This window comes from Eriocheir sinensis, chromosome 49 (genome assembly GCF_024679095.1).
Source record: "Eriocheir sinensis breed Jianghai 21 chromosome 49, ASM2467909v1, whole genome shotgun sequence".
NCBI lineage: Eukaryota > Metazoa > Arthropoda > Malacostraca > Decapoda > Varunidae > Eriocheir > Eriocheir sinensis.
The window spans coordinates 10,825,270-10,840,566 of NC_066557.1; the positions used below are offsets into that span (position 1 = coordinate 10,825,270).

General features: G+C 41.4%; 1 protein-coding gene across 5 annotated transcripts; it reads left to right on the forward strand.

Annotated features, from left to right (window-relative positions):
• The first annotated feature begins 3,982 nt into the window (after positions 1 to 3,982).
• On the forward strand, positions 3,983 to 14,237 carry LOC126981900 (uncharacterized). Of its 5 annotated transcripts, none has more exons than XM_050833542.1 (7): positions 3,983 to 4,107; positions 4,694 to 6,159; positions 7,660 to 7,788; positions 7,945 to 8,054; positions 9,994 to 10,901; positions 11,725 to 11,896; positions 12,655 to 14,237. In XM_050833542.1, exons 2-7 carry the CDS (start codon positions 6,108 to 6,110, stop codon positions 13,699 to 13,701), a joined length of 2,418 nt encoding a protein of 805 aa, XP_050689499.1. In that variant the 5' UTR covers positions 3,983 to 4,107; positions 4,694 to 6,107; the 3' UTR covers positions 13,702 to 14,237. The 5 variants fall into 5 exon arrangements, with proteins under 5 accessions (XP_050689499.1, XP_050689498.1, XP_050689500.1 ...); XM_050833541.1 differs by having other exon boundaries at positions 3,988 to 4,149; XM_050833543.1 differs by having other exon boundaries at positions 3,988 to 4,097.
• Positions 14,238 to 15,297: the final 1,060 nt, after the last annotated feature.

Sequence of the window (15,297 nt, forward strand, 5' to 3'; positions counted from 1 at the left end):
ATTAAGGCTTAATTGTCGATCTCTGGGTACTGGCTGGATCTTCACACACCAGAGAGAGAGAGAGAGAGAGAGAGAGAGAGAGAGAGAGAGAGAGAGAGAGAGAGAGAGAGAGACAGACAGACAATCTCCCACCATTCTCTTCCTCTTCAATTAATTCATTAAATCTTAATAAGAGAGAAAAAAATATACTGTGTATCTGTGTGTGTGAGAGGGGGGAGGGGGGGGGTCCGAGAGAGAGAGAGAGAGAGAGAGAGAGAGAGAGAGAGAGAGAGAGAGAGATAGTACGGAAAACAAGAGATAAAGATATTGAGAGAGGTCGTGACATTATATAAAGAGAGAGAGAGAGAGAGAGAGAATGCTAACGAGACTAAACACAGACGCACGCAATTCTCTCTCTCTCTCTCTCTCTCTCTCTCTCTCTCTCTCTCTCTCTCTAACCCACGCCACCAGAACCGACCAATCACGTGACGGGGTGTGTAAGAATCGACCAATTAGAAGAGAGAAGATTCCATGATGTCATTCTATTTTTTTTTTTGGTCTAGATGCTATGAAGGAGGAGGAGGAGGAGGAAGAAGAAGAAGAAGAAGAGGAGGAGGAGGAGAAGGAGGAAGAATAAAGTGGTGGAATAAGAGGAATATGAGAAGAATGAAAAATAAACAGAGGAAGAAGATAAGGAAAGTGATAAGGGAGAAGAAAAGAAGAGAAAGTAAAAGAAAAATAGGAAGAAGAAACGGAAAGAAAATATGAAAAAAAAGATTAAATAAAACGAGAAAAGATGTGGAATTTAAGTACTTATGAGAAGGAGGAGGAGGAGGAGGAGGAGGAAAAGATAATGAAGAGGCATAGAAAGAGGAATGGATAGAAAAGAGGAGGAAGAAGAAATACAAATAAAAATAAAAATAGCAAAATGATGATAATAATGATAATAATAATGATGATGAAGGAAGGAGAGAAGAAAGAAAAGAAAAGAAGAGAGAAATAGATCAGAGGATAAGGAGGAGGAGAACTATGAGAGAAAAAGAGAAAGAGAGAAGAAGGAAAAGGAGAAATTAAAAGAAAAGAAAAGATAATGTTGATCATGACAAAGGAAGGAGAGGAGAAGAAAAGGAAGAAAAAGAAATGAAAAAAATAAAAAAAAAAGATTAAGAGGAGGAGGAGGAGGAGGAGGAATATAAGTAAAAAAAATGAAAAGGAAGAAGAAGAAAGGGAGGAGGAGGAGGAGGAGGAGGAGGAAGAATATAAGTAAAAAGAAATTAAAAAACAGGAAGAGGAAGTAAGGGAGGAGGAGAAGGAGGAGACGGAGGAATATAAGTAAAAAATAAATTGAAAAGGAAGAGGAAGAGACGGAGGAGGAAGACGAAGAGGAGGAGGAGGAGGAGGAGGAAGAGGAAGAAAAAGAGGAGTTAAGTGATTAATTCTCCTCTAATTACTCTTCCTATTTTCTTTATTAATTCGCTAAAACAAGGAAGTTATTTTTTTCTACGGTTTTTGCCTTAATTAAAATCGTGAACTATTTTTTTCAGTATTTTTTCGTCTACTTTCTTCTTCCTGTTGCTAAAAATAACTCGATTTCCTTGTCTGTTATTATTATTGTTATTATTATTATTATTATTATTATTATTATTATTATTATTATTATTATTATTATTATTATTATTGTTGTTGTTGTTGTTGTTGTTGTTTATCGCTGAGTCGCCTTTCTTTTCACTTTCTTTTTTTTCATTTCTTTTTTTATAATTTTATTTAATTATTTCTTCCTTTCTCTCTTTATTTTTCATTCCTCTGTTCATTCCTTCTTCATTCCTGTCCTTTTTTCTTCATCTCTATCTTTCTATCTTTCATTCCTTCGATCATTTTTGTTCTTCCTTCACATTTTCTTTATATTCTTTATTTCTCTCTTTATTCACTTTTCTTTAATATTTCTTTCTTTCTTACTGACCAATCTACTTTCTTCTTGCTCCTCCTCCTCCTCCTCCTTCTCCTTCTTCTTCTTCTTCTTCTTCTTCTTCTTCTTCTGTTCTCCTTTTTTTCATGTCTTCACAAATTTTCTTCATCAAGCAACCGCTAATTTCTTTAATTTTCTTCTCAATTTTCAGCGTCATCCTTCGCAGTGTATGGAGAGAGAGAGAGAGAGAGTCAGTTATCCAGTCAGTTAGTCAGTCAGTCATTCGGTCAGCTAGTTAGTCAATCAGTCTTTCAATCGGTTAATCAGTCAGTCAGATTGTCAGTCAGTCAGTCAGTCAGTCAGTCAGCCAGTCGTTCATCCAATCAGTCAGTCAGTCAGGCATTCGTTTCTTCATTTCTTCAGTTAATCGCTCAGTCGGCCAATAAGTCGGTCAGTCAGTCGGCCCTTAGATAATCTGTTTGTTTGTTTGTTTGTTTGTTTACACGTATCACACTTTTACTTCATAGATTACGGAAGAGAAAAACATCAAGTAGGCTGTGTACTGCGTCAATTTTCAAGGTCATGTGTGTACGTGTGTGTGTGTGTGTGTGTGTGTGTGTGTGTGTGTGTGTGTTTACGTGTTGACGCCTTGAAAGAGATACTGTTTGTTTATCGTTTTCTTTGGATTTCGTAATAACTCTTGCTCTCTTATATGACGTAACTCTCTCTCTCTCTCTCTCTCTCTCGGAAATCTGATCAAATGTTTCATAATACTCTAAGCCACAAGGTCTTTATTATTATTATTATTATTATTATTATTATTATTATTATTATTATTATTATTATTATTATTATTATTATTAGGTGATGCCCAGAGCGCCGGTATTTTATTTTTTTTTTTTTTCTTTGGGGGGGGGGGTCTCTTAAACGACTCCAGCCCAGGTTGTTTTTCTTTTTTTTTTATTGTGCCTGCCGTGATAGTATTTTTTTTACAACAAAGGAGACGACTTAAGGGCAACAAAAAGAGTGTAAAAAAAAAAAAAAGCCCGCTACTCACCGCTCCCACAACAGACAAAAGTACAGAGTGGCCAAAAGAGAGGTCAGTATCGGGTGGAGAGGTGTCTTGAGGCACTCACTCATAAAAAAAAAAAGAATAAAACATGTGACTCTTCCCTGGCCATGCTGCCCCCCGGTGATCCGCTTGACCGAAGTCGCTGAAGTTAAGATTGATTGAAGATCTGTGCAGCACGTGGGTAACCTTCCACCGCCCGACGATCGTTGATATTGTCAGCGTGCATGGGTGGGACTCCAACTTGGGTCCACCTGCTCACCACGCCCGCATGCTGACCACTCGGCCACCTCCTATAGTCTGTATCTCTCTCTCTCTCTCTCTCTCTCTCTCTCTCTCTCTCTCTCTCTCTCTCAAACACATCCAAAAAGCACTCGTTAAGCCATAAATCATCTTATTCACACTGGTAATACTCTCCATCCTCTCTCTCTCTCTCTCTCTCTCGAAAATGACCTCTAATTAGCAACAAAAATTTTAATGCAGGAAAAATTTTAACTTTAGAAAAAATATATAAGAAATCCACCAATGAGAGAGAGAGAGAGAGAGAGAGAGAGAGAGAGAGAGAGAGAGAGAGAGAGAGAGAGAGAGAGGCTGCCAACAGGTAAACGTAAGATAATTAGCAATCCCATACTCACCTGAGACAATATCCGCACACCTTCGTTCCCCTTCTTCCTTCCTCTGTCTTACCACCATTTCTCTTCTGTCCCCTTTCATTCATCACCTTCCTCTCCTATTCCCTTATTCCCTCTCTTTATTCTCTTTCCCTCCTTCCCTTTTCGCATCCTCGGTAACCTTTGCTCACTGTGCCTTGAGGGATCATTAAATGGCAACACCGCGCAGGTAATCATAACATTCACCCAAACTCGTTATTTTTACCTGTATTTCCTCACCTGGACGTCAACCACCAACACAACCATGACAACCACACCCACCTGGGCCTAGAAACCACGATCCTAACCCTCAGAAAACGTAAGAAAACCGAGAACGTAAGAGTTATACAAAAAAAAGTTAACTAGGAACCTCAAGATCTTGTTTACTGGCATGGCGACACGGGGAGGAAGACGAGGAGAAAAAAAACTTTACTTCTAACCTTTTTTTGCGGCACTTTCAGCGGGTTTAAAAACTTGGCAAGAGGACGAGAAGGTGTTTAAAGGTCTCATTACTCCGCTGCGTGGGTGGAAAGCCCGTTGAAAAGGTCAGAAAGTGGAAAAAAAGTGAAGTGAAATGAAGGCTTGAGCTGATGTCTGACCGGGTGGAGTGAGATAGTAACTTGGCGTCGAGGAGGAAGGGTTGCTGAAGCCCTCTCTATTTTCCTCGTTTATCCTCGTTTATCCTCGTTATTCCTCCTCTTCCCATGGTCTCAGTGGAGGATGAAGGACTGGTCTAACCTTCCCTAGCCCTGGTTTTAGCATGGAAGACAGTGACACGCAGGAAAGTGGAAAAAGGGAAGAAAAGAAAGATGCTGATAGTCCGTGTGAAGAAGAGTCTGTGATCTCTAAACGCAAAACTGGTTGTGCTGTGTTGGAGTGTTTCTTGGTGTGTTGTCAGTGTCTCTCGTGTTGCATTGATGTTGCTGGTGATTGTGCTGACCCCTGACAACACACACAACACTCCTCAACCACCTACTACCACAACCTCCACCAAACGAATGAAACTTAGTGGAAGAAACTGGTTATGATGTGTTGTAGTGTTTCCTAAATGTGTTACTAAGTGTCTATCCTCCCCTTGTGTTGCTTTAGTGAGTGTTACAGCCTGATAACACACACAACACTCCTCAACCACCAACCACCACCACCACCACAACCTCCACCAAACGAATGAAACTTAGTGGAAGAAACTGGTTATGATGTGTTGTAGTGTTTCCAAAAAGTGTTACTAAGTGTCTATCCTCCCCTTGTGTTGCTTTAGTGAGTGTTACAGCCTGACAACACACACAACACGCAGTTCTTAGCCACCCAAAACCATCTTCTCTTCCACCTCTATCAAACGAGTAAGTGGAGAAGGCGATGCAATGTGGTAAGTGGACGAAGGGAAGTGGAAGCTGCATCTCCACCATAACCACCATAACATAACAACTCAGCGGTTTCATACATCCTCTCAGAAATATCAAGGAGGAAAAAAAGGAACACAAAAGAAATAGTGAAAATGAAAATGATCTACCCCGGAATATGAAGTAAGGAAAATAAGCATGGAAGCGTAAGAAAGAAGACAGGAAAAGAAGAAAATAGTGAAGATAGAGGTTAGAGAAAGAAGATAACGAACAAGGAACAAGATAGAAGAAGAAGAAGAAGAAAGAAGGTAGCTAAAGAAGAAGAAAACGAAGAAAAGAAAGATAAAGGAGAAGAAACGAGGATAAGAATATGAAATAGGAAAATAAAAACTAGACAACGAATACAAGAAACAAGATAAAGAAAGGGAAGAAGGTAGAAAAAAAGGAACAAAAAAGAAAATAGTAAAAAAACATAACTAAGAATATGAAACAAGAAAAGAAAGACAGAAAATAAAATAAAGAAGAGAAAAAAAACGAAGAGGGGAGAAGGTAGAAGATAAAGAAGGTTACAAAGAAGAAAAGATAGACAGATAAGGAGAAAGATAACGAAGAGACCAGACAGATAAAGAAGAAGGAAACGAAGACCAAGCAATATAGATTTAGATGAAAGATATAAGTAAGGTTAGGTAAAATTTGGACCATAAGTAATAGCCTCGCATAGCCTCGCGTGGTTACTCATCGATAATACATAGATGGAAATAAAGACAAAGAAACATTGAAAAAAACGAAGGAGAAGAAAATAAAGAAAGTAGAAGGAAAGGGGAGGAAGAGAAAGAAGAAGAAGACGTTAGATAAAGAAAGTGAAAAGACGAACAAGAGGAAAAAAAAGAGAAGAAAAGGAGAGGAAAAAGACGTTAGATAATATATAGATGGAAATAAAGACAAAGAAACAGTGAACAGACGAAGAAGAAGAAAGAGAAAGTAGAAGAAAAGGAAGGGAAAGGAAGAGGAAGAAAACATTAGATAGATACATAGATGGAAATGCGATAAATAAACAGTGAAAAGACGAAGAAGAAGAAGAAAAAGAGAAAGTAGAAGAAAAGGAGGGGAAGAGGAAGAGGAAAAAATAAAATGAAGACAGGAGAGAAGAGGAAAGGAGGAAGATGAGGAAAATGAGGGAAAATATTGTACCGTCTATGTTACGGTTTGCTAAAAGTGAGTATTAGCCTATTCTTCTTCTTCTTCTTCTTCTTCTTCTTCTTCTTCTTCTTCTTATTATTATTATTATCATTATTATTAGTGTTATTACTGTATTTGTGTGCGTATGAAAAAGAGATAAAGTCAGTCAGGTAATTTCTATATTTTTACTATATTTTATCTAACTTATTGTATTACTTTTTTATTGTGTATTTTTCATCATTGTATTGTTGTCACATGCTCGTATTGTATTGTATGAAAAGACAGTCAGTTAGTCAGTCAGTCAGTCAGTTATTCAGAAAGCCAGTCAGTTGTTTAGTCAGGCATCTACCTAGTAAGTCAAGGGTCAGTCAGTCAGTCAGTCAGTCAATCAGTTATTCAGGCCACCAGTCAGTTGTTTAGTCAGGCATCTACCTAGTAAGTCAGTTAGTCAGTCAGTCAGTCAATCGTTCAGTCAGTCAGTCAAGCAATCAGTCAGTTCTTAATTTAACATAAGAGGAAACATAATATATAAGTCTGCATACATCTTTGAACGAATGGAAACGCAATTGTATATTCTCTCTCTCTCTCTCTCTCTCTCTCTCTCTCTCTCTAAGGCAAGGACACTGGATCCATTGTTTTGGGTGAGACGGCGAAACATAAACAATCAACTTTTTATGAGGGAGATAGAATTAGGTCCTTTTTGTGGCGTTCAGAGCAAAGGCTTCGATTCTCTATGTAGAATTCGAAGGGCTACCAGAATGTATACTCACTAATAACCACAGTAGCATGTAAAGTTATAGAAAAAAGATTGATGTATGTTAAGAAATAGATATTGATGTGTACTGAATAGATATACAAATTAAGTATGATGGATAAAAAAGGGAAGTATAGTTGGAGGTATAGAGAGATGAGGAAGAATAGATAAGAGATGAGTATTGTTAGATAAAGAAATGTGGAAGGAGGGATAAAAGATGAATATTGAAGAAGAATAGATAAAAAGAGATGAGTATCCTGTGTATTATATGAAGCAATTTTTTCTCTACTCGACATGTGGAAAAATGTGGAGTGTTTGTCGAAGAGATAGAGAACTCCATTTTTTTTTCTGTATTTTTTTTTTTCGTTTGTATCTGTTGTGATAAGGAAATGCATGACGTTTGCTCTCTCTCTCTCTCTCTCTCTCTCTCTCTCTCTCTCTCTCTCTCTCAGTATCGGTCAAGATCATTATTTTTATCTTTAGGAATGTTTTGTAATGCGTAGAGAGAGAGAGAGAGAGAGAGAGAGAGAGAGAGAGAGAATGTATACTTACGAATAACAAACATTTCTCTTGTGTTAGATTTTTTTGTTTGTATCGATTTATTTATTTTTTTTCTCATATTTTCAACATTTTTAGATTATTTATTATTTTATTACATTATTTTCTTCTTTTTCCTCTACTCCATTATTTATTTTTTTCTTTTCTCCCTCCTCCTCCTCCTCCTCCTACTACTACTACTACTACTACTACTACTACTACAACTACCACTACTCTCGTTTCAGGTGTGAGGCTGCAGCGAGGTGGAGGGTGGAGGGCTTTGAGGGTGGGGGTGGTGGCGCTGGTGGTGGTGGTGTGGGTTTGGGTCTACCTCGCCTCCCCCCCCTCCTACACCCCGCCCCCCCTGACCCGCGGTGAGTAGTAGTAGTAGTAGTAGTAGTAGTAGTAGTAGTAGTAGTTATTGTTATTGTATCATTATTATTATTATTACTACAGTTCCTCATTTGACTTTCTCTCTTTCTCCTTCTCTTTCCCTTTCTCATTTTATTCTTATTATATTTTCTCGTCAGGTGATTGGTCAAGTGGCTCCCCCAGTCTCCAGGTGGCAGCTCCAATCAGGGAAGGAGGAGGAAGAGGAAGAGGAGGAGGAGGAGGAAGAAGGGAAGAAGATGAAGGGGTAGTGAGTATCTATCCTATTCCAACTACTAAAACGTACAGTAATAGTAGTAATCTTTGTAGTAGTCAGAGCTGGGATTCTGTAGAAAAAATCTACCACCGGTATCGGTAGTCGGTAGCGAGCCGCGTCCAATCGGTATCGGTAGATCGGTAGATTTTTCAGAAATCTACCGATCGGTATAGATTCGGTATCGGTAGATTAAAAAACTCTATAATTATATAATAAAAAATGCTTTTAAAGGCCCATAACACACTTTTTAAGTTATTTCTCTCTTATTTCGGTTAACTTAAGAATAGAAGTAAATTAGAGTCTTTTAATACCTTTTTTAAGTTCAAAAATACATAACTTATTTAATAAATGAATTTCTCCCTCAAAAAATAAACATCAAACTGAAAAAAAGTTAAATTTAATCAAACTTGAGAATACAGCATTATTTATTTAATTTCACAAAATAAATTTCTTCCCAACACAAAAAAAATTACAACTGAAGCAGTCTTGAGCCTCCTACTCCAGGTCGGTGTCGGCGCCCTTCTTGAGGTCCTCTTGAGGAATCTGTTGAACTGCTCGCTGTTGCTCTTCAACATCACCAACTGCTCAAAGTTGTTGGCAGTCAGGAGGACCTCTTGGGGCGGAGGATGTTGCCGGCGGTGCTGAACAACCCTCAGCAGCGGCGGAAACTGGGGGGGGAGGTTGTTGTGAAACAACACAACTCACCCAGGCGTCGCGGTGGCTTGAAAGCCATGAAGCCATAAATGAGTTTACAAGTACGATTAAGTTTGTGTCATCAGTTTGGAGCCTAACCTAACAGAGCCTCACTCCCATGGCCTCTGCCCAGGACACGTCCTCAAGTCCACAGGGGGAAGGAGACGCTGCCTCCACACCTCACCTCTCCCCCACGCTGCCTCACACGTGACACTGGCTTACGTACTAGCCCCACTCTGCCGCGTCGTCCCTCTTAGGGGTTACACACACCACACACACCCCGCTGGCTTACGTGACTACTCCTCACTCTGCGTCCCTCTTACAGGTTCCACCACACACTCCCACGCGCCACATACAAAACACTCACTCAACACAGCATATCCTAACCTCTGGTTCGTAACAATATGATTAAATAGTTCACTGACTTGATCAAAACTTTTTAATGTAAAATAAAGTTTAAAAAGGAAAATCACTTGAAAAGTTAAAGCACAAAACGATTAAGTGCTGCTGCCGCGGCGGGTGGACTTAAAAACACTGCCACTTAAAACACTAGGCGATGAGGCTGAGCACGTTGTCGAGAGCGTAGGAGCTAGAGCGTAGGTGTAGGCTACTCGCGTCGGCAGGCCAAACAAGAGTGGGGCTCCCGCCAAAACTTTTGGCGGGAGCGAGAATCTGCTAGGTCGTGGCTGCCTCTGATTGGCTGAGAACGCCCAGAACGGCCGGTGATTGGCTAAGCGTGATGACGTCAAAGTAATACCTGGAATTTCCTGCTAACTGCTTCCCATAGATGCGCTCGAACGTGTTGAAACTTGTCCGTTTCATTTTGCCGGGGTCGTCTTCTCTTAAGTCTTAACAAAAGTCCCGCGCTCGTTTTCTGCGCTCGTTAATCTACCGATACCGATTGACTGCCAATCATGCGATCGGTAGCGGTATTCGGTAGTTTCTTCAAAATACCGAATGATCGGTATCGGTAGCAGTAATCTACCGCCGGTAGTACCGATCCCAAATGTCAATCGGTAGTCCCAGCTCTGGTAGTAGTAGTAGTAGTAGTAGTAGTAGTAGTAGTAGTAGTATAATGATAATGATAATAGTAACATATCATAATATCAGTCATCCTTATCTGTCTTATCTTTAGTCTGTGCACGTAAGACACAAACAAGAGAGAGAGAGAGAGAGCACACACACAAACAACCCAACATAACCTTTAATAAAATACAAAATCTTTACCCCCCAAAAACAGATAGACAAAATAGAAGGACTGGAAACGTGGAAAATTAACAACGTAAGAATGGAAAACAAAATTCATCCCTTAAAAGTTGAAGACGAAGAAGAGGAAGAAAAAATAATAGAAAGAAGAGGACAAATACTAATAGAAGAAGAGGAGGAGGAAGGAGAAGTGGAAGAAGGGATGAAGAAGAGTAACAGAAAGAAGGACAAAGAGAAGAATAAAGCGGAGGAAGAGGAAGAACAGGAACAAGAAACGAATCCGCGCTACCACAACCGAATACGAGAGGGAAAATTGGGTCTAGGGAAAAAAATGAAGGACAAGGAAAATTTCCCTAACATATTCCCCAAACGTCGACTTATTTTACCCGGGGACACGAAGCTACTGGAGGAAGAGGAGGAGGATGAAGAGGAGGAGGAGGTGGTGGTGAAGGAGGAGGAGGAAGGGAAGTGGAAGGGCAGGAATAAGGAGGAAATTGATAACCACGCCATGGAGGAGGAGGATGACGTAGTGGAAATAGGAGATAAAAATGATAAAGAGGAGAATAATGAGGATGATAAGGATTTTGTGGAAGAGGACGTGGGAGGAGAGGCGATAAAGAGGAAGAAGAGGCAGAGAAGAGAGAAGCGAAGGAAAACGGAGAAAGAAAACAAGAACACAATAGTCCACCTTGAAAATGCCCCCAAAAATCACCTCAAAGAAAACGGCAATCGAGATCAGCAGGGGTCACTTAAGGAGAATGACCCCGCGCATGACCTCCGTGACCTTGACCTCTTGGCTATCGAGGAGGAGATGCGGCAGCGGAGGTCACAGGTCAAACAGGTGTGTGCCAGGTATGGGTTGGGCCCCCACGCCCCCCCTGGTGCCTCCCGCAAGGTCAAGTACCCCCCCACCCCCGCCTACGAGACCTTCTATATTGACAGGTGAGTGGAGGAAGCTGACCTTTTGTGACCTTGTTTTATAAGCGTCAAGATGTTTATTTATTTATTTGTTTATTTATATTTTTTTGCTAATTGTTTTCTGTGACACCTTTTACCTTATATTTTTTCTTTAAATGTTTGTTTTTCTTGACCTTTTCTTTAGATTCGTTTTGATTTTAATGTTTGTAGCATTTTTTCACCTGTTATTGATTTACTTTATATATTTTCTCCTTTATTTTTACCTTACTTTATTTTACCACATTCTCACACTATCAATCAATCAATCAATCAATTAATTTTCCCCTCACAACTGTACACAACACCATCATCTTCATACTTACTCCCCACACTCACAACCATCTATCAAACCCCACCCACAACCTCATAAACCTTTCCTCTAGACACAACTAACCTTTAATCTCATACTTACCCCTTCACTTCTTTCCCTCACACCATTTCTCTCATCCCCACTTCCCTTTCCCCTCCCTCACTGACAACCTCTTTCATTTCCCTCTATTGTTTTTATTTTTTACAGTAGAGGAAACAGTTCAATGGCAAAAAAAAAAGGAAACAATAATGAAAAAAAAACGTTACTCACTGCTCCTACAAAAGAGTTAAGAGGAGTGGCTGAAAGATAGATCAAATAATCCTCACAGCTCCTCTCTTCTCTCTCCCCTCACGTATAACCTCCCTTCAACTCCCAGCAACCTCACAACCCCTTCTTTCCCCTCACAACTTACTCTCACCCCCATACTTACCCCCCATTCACAATCTCCCATCAACTCCCCTTACACAGCTTTCCTCTCACCCTCCATTCCCCCGATAGAGGCGACAAGCTGGCCTGGTGCCCTGTCTACAAGGCCGCCTCCACGTCCTGGCTGTACGGGTTCCTGAGCCTGGCGGGCATCTCTGAGTCCTACGTGAAGAACACCAAGGAGCAAGTGTCCACCGTGGCTAGGCGTGTGTGGCCTGCCCTGCCCTACGACGAAGCCATGGAGGTGAGGGGGGAATGGGAGGGGAATGAGAAGGAAGGAAAGGAGGGATTATGAGTTAGGAGGGATAAGAGGAATGAGGAACAGCGAAGAGGAGATGATGAAGGGTTATTAGGAGGAAGAAGAATTGAAGGGAGGAGGAGGAGGATAAGAGGTGTAATAGATGAAAGAGGAATAAGGAGGAGGAGGAATAGAAAAGAGTTGAAGGAGGGATATTAGCAGTAAGAGGAATGATGAGGAGGAGGAACAGGAAAGAGTTGAAGGAGGGGTATTAGGAGTAAGAGAAATAGGATGGAAGAGGAAGGAGACAGACGCTGAAAAGGAGTCTAGAAAAGAGAAAGAGAGGGAGGAAAACATGATAAAGAATAAATGAAGATGAAGGAAAGAGGAGAAGGATACGGAGATGGAGAGAAGAGAAGGAAGTTTATGGGAAGGAGCAAAATGGAAGAGATGAAAAGAGAGAGTCGAAGAAACGAAAAAGAGGAGGAAATAAGAGGATAGAGAAAGGAAGTAGGGAGAGATGGAAGAAGAGGAGAAAAACAGGAGGAAAAGAAGAAGGATACTCAAGAATAAACAAAGATAGAGAAGAGAAGAATAGAATTAAACTAAGAAACAGAGGATAACAAGAAAAAATATGCAGTTATGAAAGAAAGAGAATAAGTAATCAAAGAAACATCAGAAGAAACACACAATTAACCCATACAAACTTACACCCCACTCCCTTACCTTACCTGACCTCACCTTACCTTCTCTCACCTGGGCAGGCTGTGAACATGTGCGTGAAGGCGATGGTGGTCCGTCATCCCTTTGAGCGGCTCGTCAGCGCCTTCAGGGACAAGCTGGAGAAGGTGGAGGGCGGGGAGGAACACGGGACCCAGCACTTCTACCAAAAATTCGGCAGGAAAATCGTCGAAAAGTACAGAAAAAAGGACGAAAAGAAGGAAAACGGAGATATGAGAGTGAGGGGCCGTGAAAACCAGAGGAGTATAGATGCGAGAAGGTTGAAAAGAGGTGATTTAGAGGTTGATATAGACGTTAGAGGAGGAATGAGTTACGACAGGGTGTTTGATAAGGGAGGGAGAGAGGAGGCACAGGGTGAAATAGGCGTTAACAATGGGTTTGCAGGCGTGAATAAGGGTAATGATGGGGATAAATTATCTCCCCCACTACGATACACCAATGCAATAGATGACACTGACCCCCACCACCATCACCCACCACCCCCTCCACCACCCCCTCCACCACCACCACGATACAAACACGTACTCGAAGACGCACCCAATCCACCACCACCACCATCTCGATCACCACCAATACGATTCCCCGACGAAATAGACGACCTCCAACACCCCCCTGAACCCCCTCCACAAAGATACAAGCATATTCTAGTCGAGGATTCACCCCTACCGCAATCCCACCCCGAAAATTCCCCAAAACAGGGTAAAGAGCCAACATTTAGGGAATTCGTTAGATATTTAATAGATTTGGATCTCACATCATACGCAGATGACCACTGGATGCCTTACCATCTCTCCTGCACCCCCTGTCTCGTAGATTTCGACGTCATCGCGAAGTTCGAAACGCTAAACCGGGATCAGGCGTTTCTCGTGCGTAAAACGAATTTGGCGGGAAAACTCAACTTCGCGTGGCGCCACCTGACGAAGGGAAGCCGAACTGAGGAGGTTGTGAAGCGGTATTTTGCCGAGGTGTCCAAAAAGGAGTTGATGGGTTTGTACAAGAAGTATAAGTTGGATTTTGAGATGTTTGGTTACACTGTGGACGAGTATTTGGGTTTTGTGATGCCTGAATAGCGAGAGAGAGAGAGAGAGAGAGAGAGAGCACAAAGTAGTAAAAATGGTAGTGATTTAGATGGTTAATTTATCTTCTTAACGTTATCTCATTTATGCAACGATTAAGTTTCAAACCCGCCGATTGTGATAGAGGTTGTGTGTGTGTGCGTGAGAGAGAGAGAGAGAGAGAGAGAGAGAGAGAGCACTCACACCCATGCTACTACTTTTACTATAATGTGATCGTTTAGGTTTTACTATGCAAGGAGAGAAACTAAGAGACTCCAATGTGTTCCTGTATATAAGTAGAATGACTATACTTATTTCAAGGTCTCATACACATAGTAATTAAGTTATATTATATGCATACGGAGCAGCTGACTAATGTGGTAATACTCATACTGTTGGTGAATGTTTTCCTACAGTGTCATTTTATTTTGTTTAGTTTATTTTCAACGCGATAAAATGCCTCGGTTTGGGGGTGCGGTTTATCTTTTTCGGCTTACGAACAAAAATGTGTTGTTAAGAAATTTTAATAAAGGTAAAACAAGGAAGTGTTACGGAGATGCCTTTCCTATGTGGACCTTTTACTGCCTCTTCCATAGTCTTCCAAATATGTCGAGGCCGGTCTGGCGTTGGCTCCCGCGGGTCCTTTCCTCCCCTCTGCTCTGCCACACATTCCCAACACCTATCGCTTCCTCTCATATGTAAGCTTTAGGTAACATATGAGAGGAAAAAATAGGTGTTGGACTGTGTGGCGGAGCAGAGAGGAGAAAATGGCCTTCTATTCCCACTTCAAACTTACCTACACTCACCTAAACACTTGCACTCTCCGACAATTTGGTTTCACTATAGTTTCAGGTCGTTCTCAATTTCCTACCCCCAAGTCCCCTCCGTGATGCGGGGGCTACACGCTTAATTATAACCACGAATCCACTGGGCCAGGTTCGAATCCCGGCGTGGGCAGTCGGCGCGCAGCTCACCCAACTGTTCATCCTCCCTTTGTGGCTGGTCGATAAATGTGGGAAGTGTGGCAACCCGGATGTCACACTGAACCCATGTCCCGGGTGATGGATTCTTCACCGCCACAAGCTCAAAGGGCAATGTGACGGAGGTGAGCACCGAGGCCACACTCAAATTGGCGTATCTATCCAACTTTACCTCACCAGATGGCTTCAAGGAGGGTGCTGTGCTGAGAGCCTGGGTATCCTGCTATCATCAGTGCTATGTAAAAGTGGTTCCTTCGATAATTTACTAACCATTTGTCCAGTATATGCTACGTTTCAGGCACTACAGACAGTTTGGCTGAGCTCCGGATTTGTGGTGATGAGTCATGTAGTATTTATGAATAATTTGGGCCATCCTTGTCTCGTATTTGGCCATCCTTCATAACAAAATAATAATAGTAATAATAACAAAACCCTCTAGAGCAAGGATTCCCAACCACAGCAGAATTTCAGGGCTTAAGGGAGGGAGGGGGGTTAAGATAGATTGGCAGACTGACATTTGGAATATTGATCTTTCTATTCCCTTCAAGCTCCCTAGTGAGCCACAAAATGCAGCATGCAAAAGTTACCTGCTGTTGCACCCTATCAGAGGTCACGATGCCACAAGCTCTTG

Coding starts and splice junctions, on each gene's coding strand:
- LOC126981900 (XM_050833542.1), top strand. CDS start 6,108: ATGAGGAAAATGAGGGAAAATATTGTACCGTCTATGTTACGGTTTGCT. Junction 8,055..9,993: donor GGGAAGAAGATGAAGGGGTA/GTGAGTATCTAT, acceptor CCCCAAAAACAG/ATAGACAAAATAGAAGGACT. Junction 10,902..11,724: donor GAGACCTTCTATATTGACAG/GTGAGTGGAGGA, acceptor TTCCCCCGATAG/AGGCGACAAGCTGGCCTGGT.